Genomic DNA, 18469 nt, shown 5'->3' with positions numbered 1-18469 from the left:
AAAATTTCGTCATTTTTATAAAATGCCTGATTTCGTCAGCACTTAAATTCGCCGATTTCTGATTTTGAATTTTAAAAAAAAATGCGTCAGTCAATATCCGATTTGTGTGTAATACATATTCGCGATCAATCGCAGTTGCGAAAATTCGTGGTACAAATGCGGGAACACACTTGAGAATCACTGCAGCAGGTGGGGCCTGTTTGTCAAATGCCAATTAACTAGTCTTTTGTTATCAAGGAACAGTAATGGACCCTCTTAATGTATGCCATTCACACGTTCATTGTTATGATTAGCGGACAAGTGGGATCGAATAACCGTTAACGAGTGTTTGTAACAACGAAGCCAAATACCAATTAGTCTTATTCTATTATTATACTTGCCATACTGATAACAATCGTATGGGTATGTGTGCTAGTTGGTATGATTTTTATTAAAATGCTGTCAATACCGTTTTAAAACTGTTTGTGTTATACGAAAGAGGTTCCAGTTTGTTAAGTGTTTTTTTTTAATAAAAAGCTTTTTTATTCTGATATCAACATTAAAATTATAAACTGAATGTGTGTGTTTGTTCTTAAAAAGTAAACTACCGGTATATAAATCAATAATGTCGATAATTTAAAAATAAATAAATTGATACATATAAAATAGTAATAAGTGTGGTTAAACGCAAACAATCAAACAACAAACAGAAATTAAAATATTCTTTATTAATTTGTGATAAATACGCATGTTGATCACACATCGTCATCTTTTCATTTGGTTTATTGTCTTTCATCGGCATTCGTTGCGTGATGGCTAATATGCAACACCCCCGAAAAATACAATGCACCTAATGGGTAATAAAGTTATAAACAATTAGCGCTAATGCATTACCATTCTACATAAACGAAGTCAACGCATTTGATACAGCTGTACTGCACACGCGTTTTAAAGAAGTGTAACGTGTCAGTTAAGTACCTTGTGTAATCTACATCCCTTTGTGTCAAAACCGGATTAATCTTGATTACGAAACAGCAGTGAATGTGTGCATGGATTATGTTGGAATTTAATGCCTCATGTCTACGGTAAAGTTTTAAAATATTGTTCAACTTAGTGTTTGTTTTTGTTCAAACATAGAGCATGATTGTTCGTTAGGATCTTAAATTCGCCGATCGGTCGACTGACGAAATTTATGAAAATTAATGCCTGACGATTAATAATGGTTTCACAGTAATTAAATGTTGCATTTTATAAAAAAAATAAAATAAACAAAATTGTGTGAAAACTCAATTTTCCGGTACTTTATACAGAAGTAAAATAATCACTGTGGTAAGATATTTTTTATAGCTTAAATGGTATACACCAGAGCCATTCACCATTCTCAGGTATGACCATTTAAAGAAAGAAGCCTCCGATTTCCAACCAGCCAGCATTGACCAGACGGCCGAGTCGTGGCGGGCAGCGGTGGAGAACGACCTGACAAACTACCACAAAACGTACTACAAGTACGGTGTCTCCTCCACGTACGGGTCCAGTGCGGCCGGGAAAATCACCATCACGGCTTGTATTGAGAGTCACCAGTTCCAGCCTAAAAATTTCTGGTCAGTGACTATGCCCTATGATTAACCCATTTATGCCTAGTGGACTCTCCCTTCCTTCTAAATTGGATCAATTTATTTAAAAAAAAATAGGGATAAATAGTACATTTATTTATATATTTAGAATATTTCTTACAGAAATTCCTTTACGCAAACAGCGCATACCCAGATGAGACGCCGCATTAAATATTAACACATTAAATATATTAATTTAACTCAGTTAATACATCATTAACACCAGAAGAACACTCAAGTGTGTTTGTTTATATTTAGTCTATTAACTGTAATTCAATACATTGAAAAACAGCTGCTATTGATCACAATAAATATTTACTTAACTGTTTACTTTGCATCCTCAGTATGTTAAATGTGAAGTTTAACAGGTTTTTATAAAGAAATGTTGTTATGAAGTTCAAAAAGTAGTTTATTTTAATGTCTGTTTTTATGTTTGTCATTGCGTTATGCGCGCCATTCGCGTAGTCATAATTAGTCAACAGAATTTTCCTCCCCTCTGACTTTGCCTCAATCACACCCCTGAGAACGCTTGGGCCTAGGATCATGAAACTTCATAGGTACATTGATCATGACTCGCAGATGACCCCTATTGATTTTGAGGTCACTAGGTCAAAGGTCAAGGTCACGGTGACCCAAAATAGTAAAATGGTTTTTGGATGATAACTCAAGAATGCATACGCGGCCAACAGGGCGAACTCTGAACAATATAACTGAAGCAAATGGTCTGTAATCTTAAATCTATAATTATCAGTCCAATGAAACATCATCCTTTGAGTAAAATAAAGTGGATCAGTAAAAATATTATCAGAATATGATTTTTATGCCCCCCTTCGAAGAAGAGGGGGTATATTGCTTTGCTCATGTCGGTAGGTCGGTCCGTCCGTCCGTCCACCAGGTGGTTGTCAGACGATAACTCAAGAACGCTTGGGCCTAGGATCATGAAACTTCATAGGTACATCATGATCATGACTTGCAGATGACCCCTATTGATTTTGAGGTCACAAGGTCAAAGGTCAAGGTCACGGTGACCCGAAAAAGTTAAATGGTTTCTGGATGATAACTCAAGAACGCATACGCCTAGGATCATGAAACTTCATGGGTAGATTGATCATGACTCGCAGATGACCCCTATTGATTTTGAGGTCACTAGGTCAAAGGTCAAGGTCACGGTGACCCGAAATAGTAAAATGGTTTCCGGATGATAACTCAAGAACGCATACTCCTAGGATCATGAAACTTCATGGGTAGATTGATCATGACTCACAGATGACCCCTATTGATTTTGAGGTCACTAGGTCAAAGGTCAAGGTCACGGTGACCCGAAATTGTAAAATGGTTTTCGGATGATAACTCAAGAACGCATACGCCTAGGATCATGAAACTTCATAGGTAGATTGATCATGACTTGCAGATGACCCCTATTGATTTTGAGCTCACTGGGTCAAAGGTCAAGGTCACAGTGACCCAAAATAGTTAAATGGTTTCCGGATGATAACTCAAGACTGCTTACGCCTAGGATCATGAAACTTCATAGGTACATTGATCATGACTCGCAGATGACCCCTATTGATTTTCAGGTCACTAGGTCAAAGGTCAAGGTCACGGTGACCCGAAACAGTAAAAAAAATTTCCGATGATAACTCAAGAACGCTTTTGCCTAGGATCATGACACTTAATCAGTGGTTCTGAAATATGCTGTCGGAGTTGTCCGAGTCGTCAATATCCCCTTCCGGGCAAGCAGTTTTTGAAAGCTGGCTTGTCCGGGGACAAGTAAAATTTCCGTGGTAAATTTTGTTTCGAGAATATTTTCAATATTTTCCGAAAATAAAAAAAGAAAGTTTATATAAATAGCTTATGATTAATCTGCGGACTAGCACACTTTTTTAACTGGAGGTAGTTTTTTTCCGATAATAATTATTTAATGTAGTTAACAAGTCCACGCGTATATAGCAAAAGCCAATCACGCATAAGGTAACATTTATAGTAGAGAAACCAGCGCACGTGTATAGCATTAGATAACATTTTTCGTAAATTGCAAATGGCCGCAAACATGTTTTACCGACCTGCATTCGATTTTAAAAAATAAAACCACTTTAACGTCAAGCCATGACGCTAATCAGACCAATGATAAAATCAGTTCGGCTTCGGAAAAGAAGAGAAAAGCCAAGTATGAATATGATAAAGCATACGACGCCAAGCGGAAACGAGAATTTGTTGAGTCTTGGCTAATTGAATTTCCTTGGATTGAAAACGTTACCGGTGTGTGTAAATGTAAACTTTGTAAGGTGTTTCCTTTATAAGCGGATAATTATATACTTATATTTAGCGGATATTATTTTATTTCAAGTGAATTTTCTTGTCATGTTGAGATTATGAAATATCCGAGATGGTATCATGTGTGACTTAAACAAGTTCTTATTGTTTGCACATGTTGCTTGTATTTTCTAGTTAACTATGTATATAATCAAAAATAGAACTTAACAAAAGAGTATGTTTGTATTATTTGCTTAATTAGTAATGATGTTTTCCTTTATTTATCTTAAAAGTACGGACAAGTACTTCTTTGGTACGGACAAGTGAATTTGTGGGTCCAACTTGTCCGTGGACAAGTAGACTCATAAAATATTTCAGAACCCCTGTTCATAGGTACATTGATCATGACTCGCAGATGACCCCTATTGATTTTCAGGTCACTAAGTCAAAGGTCAAGGTCACAGTGACAAAAAACGTATTCACACAATGGCTGCCACTACAACTGACAGCCCATGTGGGGGGAATGCATGTTTTACAAACAGCCCTTGTTAATAACTAATGATTCATTGTTCCATTTGTGAATCGTGACTGATCATGAATTGTTGAAATGATTGTCAATTGCTCAACAATCCATATATATTTCTGACCATTTTATAATTTTCTTAATATAAGTTATGAATTGATCTTAGAAGTCAAATGTATTACTTAATTAAGGTTCATGTAGAGGCTTCATTTTGCAAAATGTGGGACCCCAAGCATTGAACTCAAATTTGACTAAAGGAAGAGTGCTTCATTGAAAATGTATACATATATGCTTTAAAGGATGTTTTTCCTTCAAACTGCTACCAATTTTGTACATCAACGTATCATACCATCCACAAAATCAATCAAAATACAAAGCGATTTAAACACTAAAATATACATTATTTTCAAAAATCTGAATCATGTTTATTCCACGTATTTCTGCGGAAAATTATATAACTAGTGAATAATATCGACATTGACGAGGGCAAGTTACGCTTAAATAGTAAAAAAAGTTTACATATCTAGAAATATCAAAACTCGAACACATGTCATTTCATCACCATGGGGGCAGCCATTTGTAAATTCATAAAATAGAAAGAAACATGCTAAAAACTCACCCTTTCGCCTAATTGACATTCCAAACGGTTGACGATTACAAATGCATTGGATTGTAATCTTTCCGTTGATGTTTGCAAACTGCTCGATCAGACCTCATAAACACTCAAAAGAATAACTATGTAAGAAGCATTTCACCAATGTTTACAATTGTTGTCGAATCACCATACTTTTATTATTGCGCATAAAATAGTACGCTTACAGACTGACAGAAAGATCGATACGTAACTCTGTTAAATTCATCACGGTATACTATTCTATGGATAATATATAATAACACATCGCTTTGACAATCTAAAAGGAGAAATAATTCTTTTAAACAAAGTTTTTAATAACGAAAGTGAAAACAACGGAAGTTAGATGGATATTCTGTGAGATGCACTTCGGCTCCAGAAAAACAATACAAATAAACTAAAAAAGACGTGTGGGGGACAATTTTCAGCTGGAAAATATTTGAAATAGGGTAAGTGATGATATCTCTACGTGGTCATTTCCGTTATTGAGTGCGATCTCTTGCTGATTAATGTTAATAGTTGTTTTACTAGTTGCGAACCAACTGTCAAAATAAGTTTGTGTTTTCTCAGGTATGTGTATACACATACCCGGTTTTCTCACCACTGCACGTGGTTTCGACCGATTTGTTTTGCACGTGTTTCTACGGAGCACAGCGAAGGCCACGCTTTCAAAATGGGTAGAAGGAATCGAAATATAAAATCAATCGGTTAGCCAATTTCTTTATATTCCTTTACAATTTTATATGTCGTCTGCAATCTATTTCAATTTGAGATGGTTTAAATTTGCAATTTGGTTGAGAGGTAAATAACAATATTGTTAAGCCTTTGAAAAAGAATTGTGACTCTTATTATCCACCATACCTGGATTTTTAAAAAGTAGTTACGTTTTAGTTATTTTTAGAACTTTGTTTAGGAAATTTATCCAAAATAGGCAGTTGAATAAAAACTCATTTGTTGTTTTATGACAATAATTTTCTGTGAAATGTTGCTAACTTGACCTTGTATATGTATATAGCTTTGTATTTATTCAACTTAAGGTAGTGCATATCCTTCCTAACTTTAGATTGAGATTTTGTAAATTAGTGTAAAAATGTATTGGTTTTAAACCAAAATATGAATAAAGCACACACATATTGAATGTCAAAAATGTGTTTATGTTATTCTATCCGTCTTTAGCTTTAAAATGATATATAGTTTGACCATATTGTACCACATTGAATGAAGAAAAACCAAAGCGAATTTTTAATGGATTTTATACCCCCCATGAACCTTAAATACATTTATAAATATAAAGAAATAATCTTTAGATTATCATAATATTCTCAGGCCTGTTGGTCTAAGGGATGTGTGGGTTGATGAGCAATTTCTCCTTTTATCACAATTATTTCTACCCTACCTGATCATTTCCTTCATATTCCATTTTAATTCAATTGACGTCTGCAACCTCTTTCAAATTGGGAAAGTCCAAAATGTGTTGTTTGGTAAAGAGTTAAGGCATTATGATTCCTATGGGTCTTGTGAATCTGTTTCAAATCAAATGCGTAGATTTGATCTTCAGCATCTAAAAATATGTGAAATAGAAAGAATGACAATATCTTTTGGAGAGATAAATGTACTTACGTTATAAGCAAAGGACCTGTGCAACAATTCCCGGGCTTTTTTGTCTGTTTAGTTAACACGGTAGTAACTTTTTCCATATATAAAAATGCTCACCCTTCCAACCGCCCAGTGGGACGAGGGATAGAAAGAGAAAGTCACATGCTTGAGTACATTTCAACCCATGCCCATTACACGTTTTTTTCGCAAAGAAAAAACAGTGGAGCGATACAGGGCCATCATGGCCCTCTTGTTTCCTTTCCAATGTTATGGGTGTTTCAATTACCAATAATAACAATTAGCTGCCTTGGTTCGATGATTTATAATCACTAAATTGATTAAAATAATGTCATATAACGACTTCAAGTGACAGTATAGAACTGAATTTCAAATGGTTATTTTACTTATCTGGAAAGGAAACCTTGAATATAAGACCTTAATCATCAGTTTTCTATTATTAAGGTTATATCAAATTACTGGTAATAATGACCAACTATGGAGTATTTAATTTAGGGGGTCTAGTTTTCTCATTAACCCATTTATGCCTAGTGGACTCTCCCATCCTTCTAAATTGGATCAATTTATTTCAAAAATTAGGGATATCTAGTATATTTATTTCTATATTCAGAATATTTCTTACATAAATTCCTTTAAGCAAACAGCGTAGACACTGATGAGACGCCACATCATGTGGCGTCTAATCTGAGTCTACGCTGTTTGCCAAGGCCTTTTTTCTAGACGCTAGGCACAAATGGGTTAATCTGTTCTGTCTGCTCATAGACACACACTTTTCTAGCTTAGTACCGGGTATGCCTGAGCAGCCTCTTATAAACTTTTCAACTTTAAAATTAAAACTTGCATGTATTCTTTGTTATGATTTAATGTTTAGCCTGTGCAATTTTAACATATTTATCGTATTATCCTATGCAAATATTAAAAAAAGTTATGCCCCTTTTCAATATAATATAGTTATATATTTTTATAACATAATCATCTAAACTTCCTACACATCCAAGAGATACTTTTGTCATTTTAAAAATTATTTCTGATATATTGTGAAATCAAGACACAACAACAATATATGGATATTATTGCTTTTCAAAAGTTATGCCCCTTTTCAATATAATATAGTTATATATTTTTATAACATAATCATCTAAACTTCCTACACATCCAAGAGATACTTTTGTCATTTTAAAAATTATTTCTGATATATTGTGAAATCAAGACACAACAACAATATATGGATATTATTGCTTTCCAAATTTCCAATAACATTGAAAGTTTTATTTCGTTCATGCACAAACTGCAACCAACAATATGGCAAGTTTTTTGTTGTTTATTGTCAAACGCGATTTACATTATACTATATTAAATATTTAAAATTCTGTTGTTTAATTTTTGTATGATAAAAGGTTAAATGTTCAATTTAATTCAATAAATCATGGATTCATTGATATTAAATCATTGAACTGTCATTTAGAATAGGTGAGCCATTTATTATGATTTAAGACTGTGAACAAATAAATACAATACAAATCAATAACAGGACCATAAATAGGTGACCATCCTAACAATGTCCCAGAAACTGTCGGGTTACAATGCTTAAGTAAATAGTGCTGCCCATGTGTTCCAGATTTTTTCTAGAACATTGTTGTTGAAATTTAATGAGTTGTCAAAACCTACTTAAGCATTTTAGATCACCTGATCAGGCACCCCTCCAGGTGAACTATCGTGATCATCCATTATGTGTGGTGTTAAAAAGGTCACCTGGTCAATACCTTAACAACTGGTATATCTGAACTCTACAGATTATAGATGAAGGCAATGCCAGAAGTCTGCCTGTCTTGTTACTTAATCATTATTAACACTTAGTTGTATGCGATTATGTTAATCTGGGACGGTATTCACTGACTTGTTCATCGACCTACAAATTGTGCTTTTGTCATAGACTCATTGTTCCTAGTAACGAAGTGTGTAAATGCAGGTATTAAAATGTGCGTCATATCCAACCATATTATGCTATTAGAACAAAACCGTTTGAAGAATTCCTTTTTTTTTGCTAAGACTTGGGTCTAAAAATTGGTTGGTAATTACAGGCCCTTAAGACTCATACAAATTCCATTGACCTATGTTTGACAGCATTTTTATATTATAAAGTACAAATTTAATGTGTTCTTACAATGAAGACAATTTTAAGTTAATATCCTTCCACATTCATATTGAACTTGCAATAGAATCTAATCTATAAAGATTCTTAAATATACCATTTAATCATAACCTCTTTAGCAGTAAGAATTTAATTCAGTATTCTTTTAAATTAAATATCATATGGTGAAAACATTAACAAATATTTATAAAAAAAACGCTTTTGTGGTCTTGCTATGTTAATGATGTATTATATGGAGTTAAAATAATTTATTTCATTTCTTTACCTTTCAACATCTTGCACTTCAATGCTATTTCAGTAAACTGAAACGCGTGACAAACATAATAAAGCAGATTATGCATATGAATCTGATTTTACACAGATCCACTAACATATAAATCATATCATGTTTGTCTCTTTCCATTTTCGAACGATACTCATGTTAAATGCATTAACTTTGTGAGTAACGGTAGACTAATTCCAATTTCCCAACACTGATTTCCTTGATGCACATTCACTGTGAAGATTTGTAATAAATATTTGTTGTTTTTATCTCAAACGTTATATTTTGCGTTAATTGACAAACGCATTAAATTATTCCGTAATAACCATATGATATCCATTGTTAATTTGAATGTTTATTTATAATTTTCGCCGCTCATCGCAAATTTCTCGTCTGCTTGCCGCCATCTTGGGCATTCTATACATAGATGGTGACGTCACTACGTTATTATCACCTCTATACTTAGACGCATCACGCACCTCCATTTGGAGGCATTTATGACTACAACACAAAGAAGTCCGCGGATGAATGAAGAATTTGCTTTATAAGTAAACTTTCATGTTATGATTTAAAAGTTAAGTATAATTTTGTTCAGTCTTACGGTCTTATGTTAGTATCAATTAAAATTTTCGTAAGTTTTCAACAATTTCGCTCTTTATTCATTTTTTTTAAACTGTACTTTCACTTTCGGTTGTATAACAACATGTATCCTTTATTGACGAAAGTTTGCAATGAAATAGCGTTTTCAAAACCGCTTAAAAAGTTTCAGAAGGTGTATCTGATGCATGTTATGAATAGACACAATGTCATAGCTATATTGCCGACTAGTATGGGAACAATTTGGTATTTCAAGTGGCTCCATTTGCATTGCAAGAGAAGTTCAAATTGACTTGTTCAGTTTGTTAAATTTTGACACCCTAATTATATATTTTTTTATAAGTGCCTGATAGATTTTTTTCTTTAAATAATTGAGATCAATGAAAATTTTAGTAATCGCACAGCATTGATGTTCTATGATGGTCATTTTTTAGTGGAATAGTATGTTACAATAAAACAATTATAACTATTGTATTAATGAATTTAGATTAGGTGTCGTCTTTAAATGGGGTAGTAATTCATTATATGAGATTAGCACATTATATAGTTGAACAATAAATAACACTTTAATGACTTACCATAGTAAAATAAAGTAGCATAGAATATGTTGCAGGTCATAAAATGTAAAACTGAAGTTCAAACTCAGAAGAAGCTTTACAAATATTTTACACTGTCACTGACAACACTGCTGGTTTTCCAAAAAAAATCCTTCCTATCTACCTGCCCTAGTTTTTTGGGGCAAATTTAAATATTTTTAATATCATTGACTTAAATTATTAAAATATCAATATGTTTTGATTACATTAGCTTATTATATTATTAATAATAAATACTTTGCAAGGAAAGTCCAATTCTGTTTTAATTAGTCTTAATTTGGTTCTAGTAAAATTGAAAATATCAGTGACATCAAAAACATGGCTTATATGCGTATGAATGCATATTTTCTTTGACAGTTACATAGTACCCTATTTAATTGGATTAAAAACAACAAATAACTATAGTTCTACAACCCAGCCCAAGTTGACTCAAACTGAATTAATTCATCTATTGATCCTATTTAATTATATTAAAAACAACATGTGTAAGATTTTGATAATATCCCATGTATTCCTCTAGTATTCCTGTAGTACACCAACATGCACGTCTTACTAATGATTTACATGCACTCCTTAAACAGTTTAACAAAAAAAATGAATGATTAATCTAAAGAAAACAACAAACAAGCTGCTTCATATAAAAAGTTAATTACATAAGATTACATAAGCAAAATAATCATTTTGATAATAAATCAAGATTATACTTCAACCAAACCATTATAAATTTATTGTGGGGTGGGGGGGGGGGGGTAATGTAAGCACTAAACTCAATATTGAGTGCATTTGAAAGAGATATAAATGTTTCATGCATTGCTTTTGATGAAGCCCACAAGTCATGGTCCTTTAATGGTAGCTTTCCTATTAGGGAATTTTATACTTATTTTTTACTCTACAATCTAGCTCCTTTGTCATAAAATGAGAAGTTTTAATATCCAACAGGTTTTGTGTTTGAACCTCACAAATTTTATAATACCAAAGTCCCATCATATAATCATCATCACAATCAGCAGCAGCATTATCATATTCATCATCATCATCGTTAGCAGCAGCATCATTGTGTTGTATTATCAGAATTCAATACAAATACAAACACAACCATTACAACTCTTACTACTACTACTACGACTAATTAATTAATTATCTACTACTACAACAAGAACAACAACTACGACTACCGGTACTACTACTGATCTTACTTCTAATACTACTAGTCTTCTTCTACTACTACTACTACTACTACTACTACTACTACTACTACTACTTCTACTACTACAACTACTACTACTACCACCACCACCACCACAACCACCACCACTACTACTACTACTACTACTACTACTACTTGGTACACCAGAACTTGTTGCCCATGGAGACGATAATGAGAACTCCCAGAGTATTGATCGAACCCACGTCCAGCGGACAACATTCTCTACACCATAGCAACCATGAATTAATATTTGACGCCATGTACAACATAATTCACCTTATTACAAAAAACATGAAATTCACAAAATGACTGAAAATGCTTTAAAATAAATGCAAATTTTAAATTTGAAACAAAACAACCTAAGCAATACATAATAAGAAACACTTCTATATTGAAACACTGATACCATGAACATTATAGGGTGTAACACCTTATGTACATGTACCAGACCTTTTATGTACTACCGGTACTTTGAAACTTTACGTACCACCTACATAAAATATAGGTGTTATTGTCCATACATTCATAGCAGTCCTAATGAATTAAGGTCATTCTCTAAACATGATTAAAGTCTAAAGAAGGAAATTATTTGATTTTTTTACAGTTTGAACATTAATGTCATTCTCTCTTCTCTTCAAAGTATCACATTTCAATTATACAATATAATACAAACATTTTAGACTTTATAATCCTTAGTAAGGATAAGATAAGAGACAAATGAATTTTTATAATTTACTTCAATTTCAGGTAAGACTAATAAATCATTTATTAAGTACTACATGTACTTGGGCTAATAAATTAAACTAAGACACTCAGTGACACTCAGACAATCTGACAAAATATAAAATCTATGGCCAATATAGATCTATAAGTCTAAATTCATAAATACTATCACACAAAATACATTTCATCAATAACACACATTCATATTAAATTAGTTATCTCTTTATATTATAAATATGGTTCATAAAGTGTCAGATAGTGGTACATAAAGTGTCATTACATAAACGGACTGGTACGTAATGTGTGACATTCAACATTTTAAAAATCAGTTAACAATATATGGACTTCATTGTTTTGCATATACGCAATCAAAGCATATTTATTAAAAATTAAAACACACTGTTCATGGCTGTATCTTTTTATTTATACATGCATCAACTATTCTGGTTATTAATACATTTTTCAAATTATATATAAACAAGAGCATCACATTATGGGTGCCAAGCTAGGCTGCGGTGCAGTTTTGAATAAATGAAATTTATTAAAAGAATTTTTAGAGGTTAGTGACCTTGACCTTTGACCGAGTGACCCCAAAATGGGTGTGGTGTGTAGAAATCATCAAGGTGCATATACATGTGAGGTTTCAATGTTATAGGTGGAAGCACTTTGATTTTAGAGCCGATGTAAAGGTTTTAGCATGACGCGGACGTCTGACGACGAGCTGTCTATGACAATACCTAGGGTTTTCCCCAAAAACAGCCGAGCTAAAATTGAGCGCCATTAGTCCAAATTTTTGACGCTCTTAAATATTAAGCTACTTTTTATATGGGTAATATTTAAAGCAAAGAATTTAGCCCATATAAAAAGTATCTCTAAATTCTTTGCACGTCTTATAAATAAGACTAGAGCACCATATAAATTAAATGGAAAACATACAACATTATGTCAAGAAAAATAAAGCTGTAAAAATCTCACCTGCTCGTCTTTGATGTTGCAATAAGCACATTCAGCATTTTCAGTATCTACTAAATAAATATATGAAAGTGCCAAATGTCCAAGATACCATGACGTCCTCCTCAAAATGTTAGATCCTTTGAACTCCATTTATTTTATCCCTGATTAATCCTCTCACACATGAGGCCTACATGTAAGATTCCTTGTAATGTTCACAGCGTTTATTTTAAATCGTTTACGTTCTCAAATTTCAGCAGGTATTTAATTATAAATATTTATTTAAGATTTTGATTTATTTACTATTTCGAAGGTACAGTCTAAAAACGTGTTTAGTTAGTCGAAGTTACGTGTTTAGTGATTCTTACAAACAATAGACTGACATGAAAAGTGGCTCCTTTTGAAGCACAAACTGCATCCAACTATATATTACAGCTGGCCCGGTTTGATGGGGCCTGTTTTTGATAATAATTAATTACCATTTTTCACTTCCGTGTTTATTATGTTTACCAACGCCATGATGGAAAAAAGTCCGTTTCCCACAATGCTTAGCGCGCATTCACACAGGTCAGTAAGACCGGTGTGACACAATGCCATCTTGGGCGTGTGTAAAAACAGGCGTTTACAATCGGGATACATCGACTATCGTCGGTATCCTCCGCAATATAGAGAGAGATGTGGATAGCAACGTAAAATCGTATTCGGCTAAATTCGCGAAAAATACGTAAGTCAGTTGTTGTTCGGCGACGACTCGGCAACTCGATCGGCAATTGTTCGAAATTATTGCTTAATTACATTGTAATCTTATTGACTTTATTGGGAAAATTTTGTCTTTTTTTGGGAAATTTTAATCAAATTTTTGGGAAAAAACGTCATTTTTTGCAATTGGGAAGCAGCCGAATATCGGCTGTAATTTCTGGCAAAAAAAAATCACTGCAGTCAAGAGTGAAATCAAAGGGCCTTATAGCACATGGTCTAGAGTGAAATCAAAGGGCCTTATAGCACATGGTTTAGAGTGAAATCAAAGGGCCTATAGCACATGGTCTAGAGTGAAATCGACGGGCCTATAGCACATGGTCTAGAGTGAAATCAAAGGGCCTATAGCACATGGTCTAGAGTGAAATCAAAGGGCCTTATAGCACAGTTAGAGTGAAATGAAAGGGCCTATAGTTCATGGTCTACATTGAAATCAAAGGGTGATATAGCAGATGGTTTAGAGTGAAATCAAAGGGCCTATAGCACATGGTCTAGAGTGAAATCAAAGGGTCTTATAGCAGATGGTTTAGAGTGAAATCAAAGGGCCTATAGCACATGGTCTAGATTGAAATCAAAGGGCCTATAGCTGATGGTCTATAGTGAAATCAAAGGGCCATATTATATCACATGGTCTAGAGTTCAATTTAAGGGCCTATAGCAGATGGTCTTCAGTGAAATCAAAGGGCCTATAGCACAAGGTCTAGAGTGAAATCAAAGAGCCTATAGCACATGGTCTAGAGTGAAATCAAAGAGCCTATAGCACATGGTCTAGAGTGAAATCAAAGAGCCTTTAGCACATGGTCTAGAGTGAAATCAAAGGGCCTCTTGATTCCCCATTCAGCTCTTATAGGTTTCACAACACAAACATTTGAAAATGTGTTTGACTTAAAAACATTTTTTGCAAATATTGAATGGCAAATGCCTAGATACTGCTTAAACTTAATTGACAAGTATTCAACGAAGACATTCCCTTCATTTATGATATCATATAATGTCAAAGGTGTTGTCAGGCTTTCCAGAGAGTCCGAAACAAATTTCCTTGACAAGCCTTTTCGATCTCATTCGATGTCTGTCTGTCTGTATGTCTGCCACACCTTTCCTTGCTGTTTGAAATCTCAGGGACTAAAGATCTTATTTAAATGAAACTTGATATGCTTGTTACTATTATTTGTTTATTGCTATTCAATAGTAGATTTAATACAGTTTTCTTATTCATTAAAAAAAGTCACTGACTTCATGCAAAGAAATCAGATAACAATATGCAGACAAATCATTGAGAACCAAATACTGCAAATGCACCATCAACTGCACATAACACATAGCTCTAGATGGTGCAAAAACGTAAACAGATTTGTATTTTTCAGATACATTAAATTTCAGATGTTTCTCAATTCGCACTTTCACTTCTGTAAGGAAATTATTTTACAACTCAATGCATTCATCTCGTGTGGAAATCATCTGTATGGTTGTTATAATATATTATGCTAAAAGCAAAGTTTTATTAATCATTTCAAAACAAGTAGGTGACGATGATTGTGATATTGGCTGAATGGATATAACACATTTCCAGGGAGAAGTTTGAACTTTTCTTGGCAAACCAGGATCTGTGTATTATTTAGGTCATTATTTTCTTGTCCTCCAGTGAGTAATATTGGCAATCATGGTCCAATTTTGTCGTTAACACTCTTTTTTAATTGTACAAGATATAAAGGGCGTCATATTTCAACTGATATGTCGTTAGCTTGTGTATATTTACATTATTGAAAATATTCACTAAACATTAAATTTAGAATTCAATCTATCATGATCAAGTGTGCTATGTGTAAATATATGTGTTATTAGTATTCAACAAGTGATACCCACGGGATGTAAAATCAATTCCCTATTATACTATTTCAATAATAAGTTGTTCTAATTGGTTTTACTGAACTAAAATATTTGCATTACGATAACTGTTTTAAATAGACCAATTAGCTGACATTGTTTGATTTTCATTAAGACCCTAATTTCTGATTTCTCTATATCGTTAAAATTATATGGAAAACCAATATCAATAATAAGACTAAGGTGGAAACTGTCCCCAAAGAACATTTCTGTCAATCTTCATTCTATTAATCAAAATTGTAATGTTCCCATGAGAGACACACAATAAACAAATATAATTACATACCAAGAAATTACTGACTCTGACAATATTATAGTAGCACAAGTGTTTCATGAAATCTGTGTAATCAATATCAATTGCGCAAGGTAGTGCTTAGACTAGAAAAAAAGTTTTGTGCCGATTTCCTTGGCCTAAATAGAAAGTTTCCTAGGTTACTGATTGTGTTAGCGCTCCACATTTAGCTCAATATTCCAAAACATCCTTATTAGCTTGGCTGTTTTCGGAGAAAACCCGAGGTATGGTCATAGCCAGCTTGTTGTCCGACGTCGTCGTGCTAAAACCTTAACATTGGCTCTAAAATCAAAGTGCTTCCACCTACAATATTGAAACTTCATATGTAGATGCACCTTAACGAGTTCTACACGCCACACCCATTTTGGGGTCACTAGGTCAGAAGTCAAGGTCACTGTGACCTCTAAAAAAAAAAAATTCGGACAAGCTTTCATTTATTCAAAACTGCACCCGTAGCCAAGCATGGCACCTGTTATGGTGTACTCTTGTTTTTCATCATGTATAGTCTCTTGCTTGATATGTTACTTTAATATTTTGTTATGCCCCACTTCGAAGAAGAGGGGGTATATTGTTTTGCACATGTCGGTCGGTCCGTCTGTCGGTCGGTCCGTCCGTCGGTTGGTCCGTCCACAAGATGGTTTCCGGATGATTACTCAAGAACGCTAAGGCCTAGCATCATGTAACTTCACAGGTACATTGATCATGACTGGCAGATGACCCCTATTGATTTTCAGGTCACTAGGTCAAAGGTCAAGGTCACAGTGACTCAAAATAGTAAAATGGTTTCCGGATGATAACTCAAGAATGCTTAGGCCTAGGATCATGAAACTTCATAGGTACATTGATCATGACTGGCAGATGACCCCTATTGATTTTCAGGACACTAGGTCAAAGGTCAAAGTCACAGTGACAAAAAACGTATTTACACAATGGCTGCCACTACAACTGACAGCCCATATGGGGGGCATGCATGTTTTACAAACAGCCCTTGTTAGTTTTGAGTCTGACTTAACTCAGAGTATGAGGAAGAATAAGTGAATACTCTTGTTCAAGAGCTGACTGACATTCTCAATATTCAGAGAAGTGGAAAGTCAAATCTCATCTTGTGAGTTGAGATAAAAAAAAATCTTCATGAAACTGGGTACTTTTGTTGAAATTTATCACCAAACTCGGACTACTCAATTTGAGGAATGTCTACATTTTTGTAAATGGAAGTCCCAACATTTGTCTGTGTGTGCTGTGAAAATGTCCTTGAATAATGTTTTTACAGTGCAGTATAAATTGATCCTCATTTTAGGAAATGGGCTTAATACGTGTGTGTAAAGTGTCGTACCTGTGCAGCCTGCACAGGCTAATCAGGCACTACACTTTCTGACTCTTTTGGTTTGCAGAGACTTTCTTTAAATGAAAATTTTTCAAAAAAGCGAAAAGTGTTGTTCCAGATTAGCATGTGCGGACTGCACAGGCTAATCTGGGACAACACTATGTGCATGCATTAAGCCCAGTTATCCCGGAGCGAGGCAAAATTTATCACTTATTCACAAATGACATAAGTAACTCTTTTCCCATGACAGGAATGGCAGATGGCGCTCACAGTGGTCCTGCACATTTCCAGCGTCGGGTGGCAAGGCAGAACTCGTCGGGGTCCTCAAAGTACAGGTAGGGACTTTACGCTTGGTAAATGGGTTGTATAGAATTGTTAATCCTTTACCACTCCGATACGCATTTTAACCTGTTCATTCCCCTGAGAAAATCAAATTAAAATCAAGACCTTCTTAATAGATTCAAGTTTTAAAGGCTTCATTTCTAACCCTTACATTGTGCTGAGCAGCAAACAACATAAAACCTGAACAGTCTGCAAGTTGTTACCTACATCTTCTGGTTTTACATAGTCACTTTTGCTTCTGAGTTTGGAAGGGTAAAGGTTTGTAATGGGTAGTATAGAATTGTTAAATGAATGTGATAGGTGTAAGATCGTTAAAAAAATATAACCAGTCAGTGTTTAAAAAACTGTATTGTTACACAGTATGCAACTGATGTATTGCTTCTGTAGATACATTAAAAGTGGTGGTAAACATACATTTTTGCTGATTTAGCAATTACCAACATTGTTCTGGAGCTGATTGTTCTGGAGCTGATTGTTCTGGAGCTGATTGTTCTGGAGCTGATTGTTCTGGAGCTGATTGTTCTGGAGCTGATTGTTCTGGAGCTGATTGTTCTGGAGCTGATTGTTAAGGAGCTGATTGTTCAATCAATCAGCTCCTTAACAATCTAAAATCTCAGCTATAAGAATATGCACATATCTCTTCTCAAACTCAGGGTTGAATCAAACTTAGCTCAAAAAATGAAAAAAAAACACCTCAAAATTGAGTCAGAATCAAAAACTTAAGTATGTTAGTTATATTAGACTTGGCCAATATGTCGACACGATTTCAA

General features: G+C 34.0%; 1 protein-coding gene across 1 annotated transcript in view; it reads left to right on the top strand.

Moving 5' to 3' along the window:
* The window catches only part of LOC127832474 (F-actin-capping protein subunit alpha-like), a 34775-nt gene that overhangs the window by 10353 nt on the left and 5953 nt on the right, over positions 1–18469 (top strand). Inside the window, exons 6-7 of the mRNA XM_052357975.1 lie at positions 1365–1580; positions 17608–17692. Coding sequence (XP_052213935.1) covers positions 1365–1580; positions 17608–17692 — 301 coding nt within the window. The remainder of the gene's footprint in view (positions 1–1364; positions 1581–17607; positions 17693–18469) is intronic.

The sequence above is a fragment of the Dreissena polymorpha genome, chromosome 5, assembly GCF_020536995.1.
Source record: "Dreissena polymorpha isolate Duluth1 chromosome 5, UMN_Dpol_1.0, whole genome shotgun sequence".
NCBI classification, from domain to species: Eukaryota; Metazoa; Mollusca; class Bivalvia; order Myida; family Dreissenidae; genus Dreissena; species Dreissena polymorpha.
Note: the sequence above shows the minus strand (reverse complement) of the source record. Positions and strands in the feature narration are given on the sequence as shown.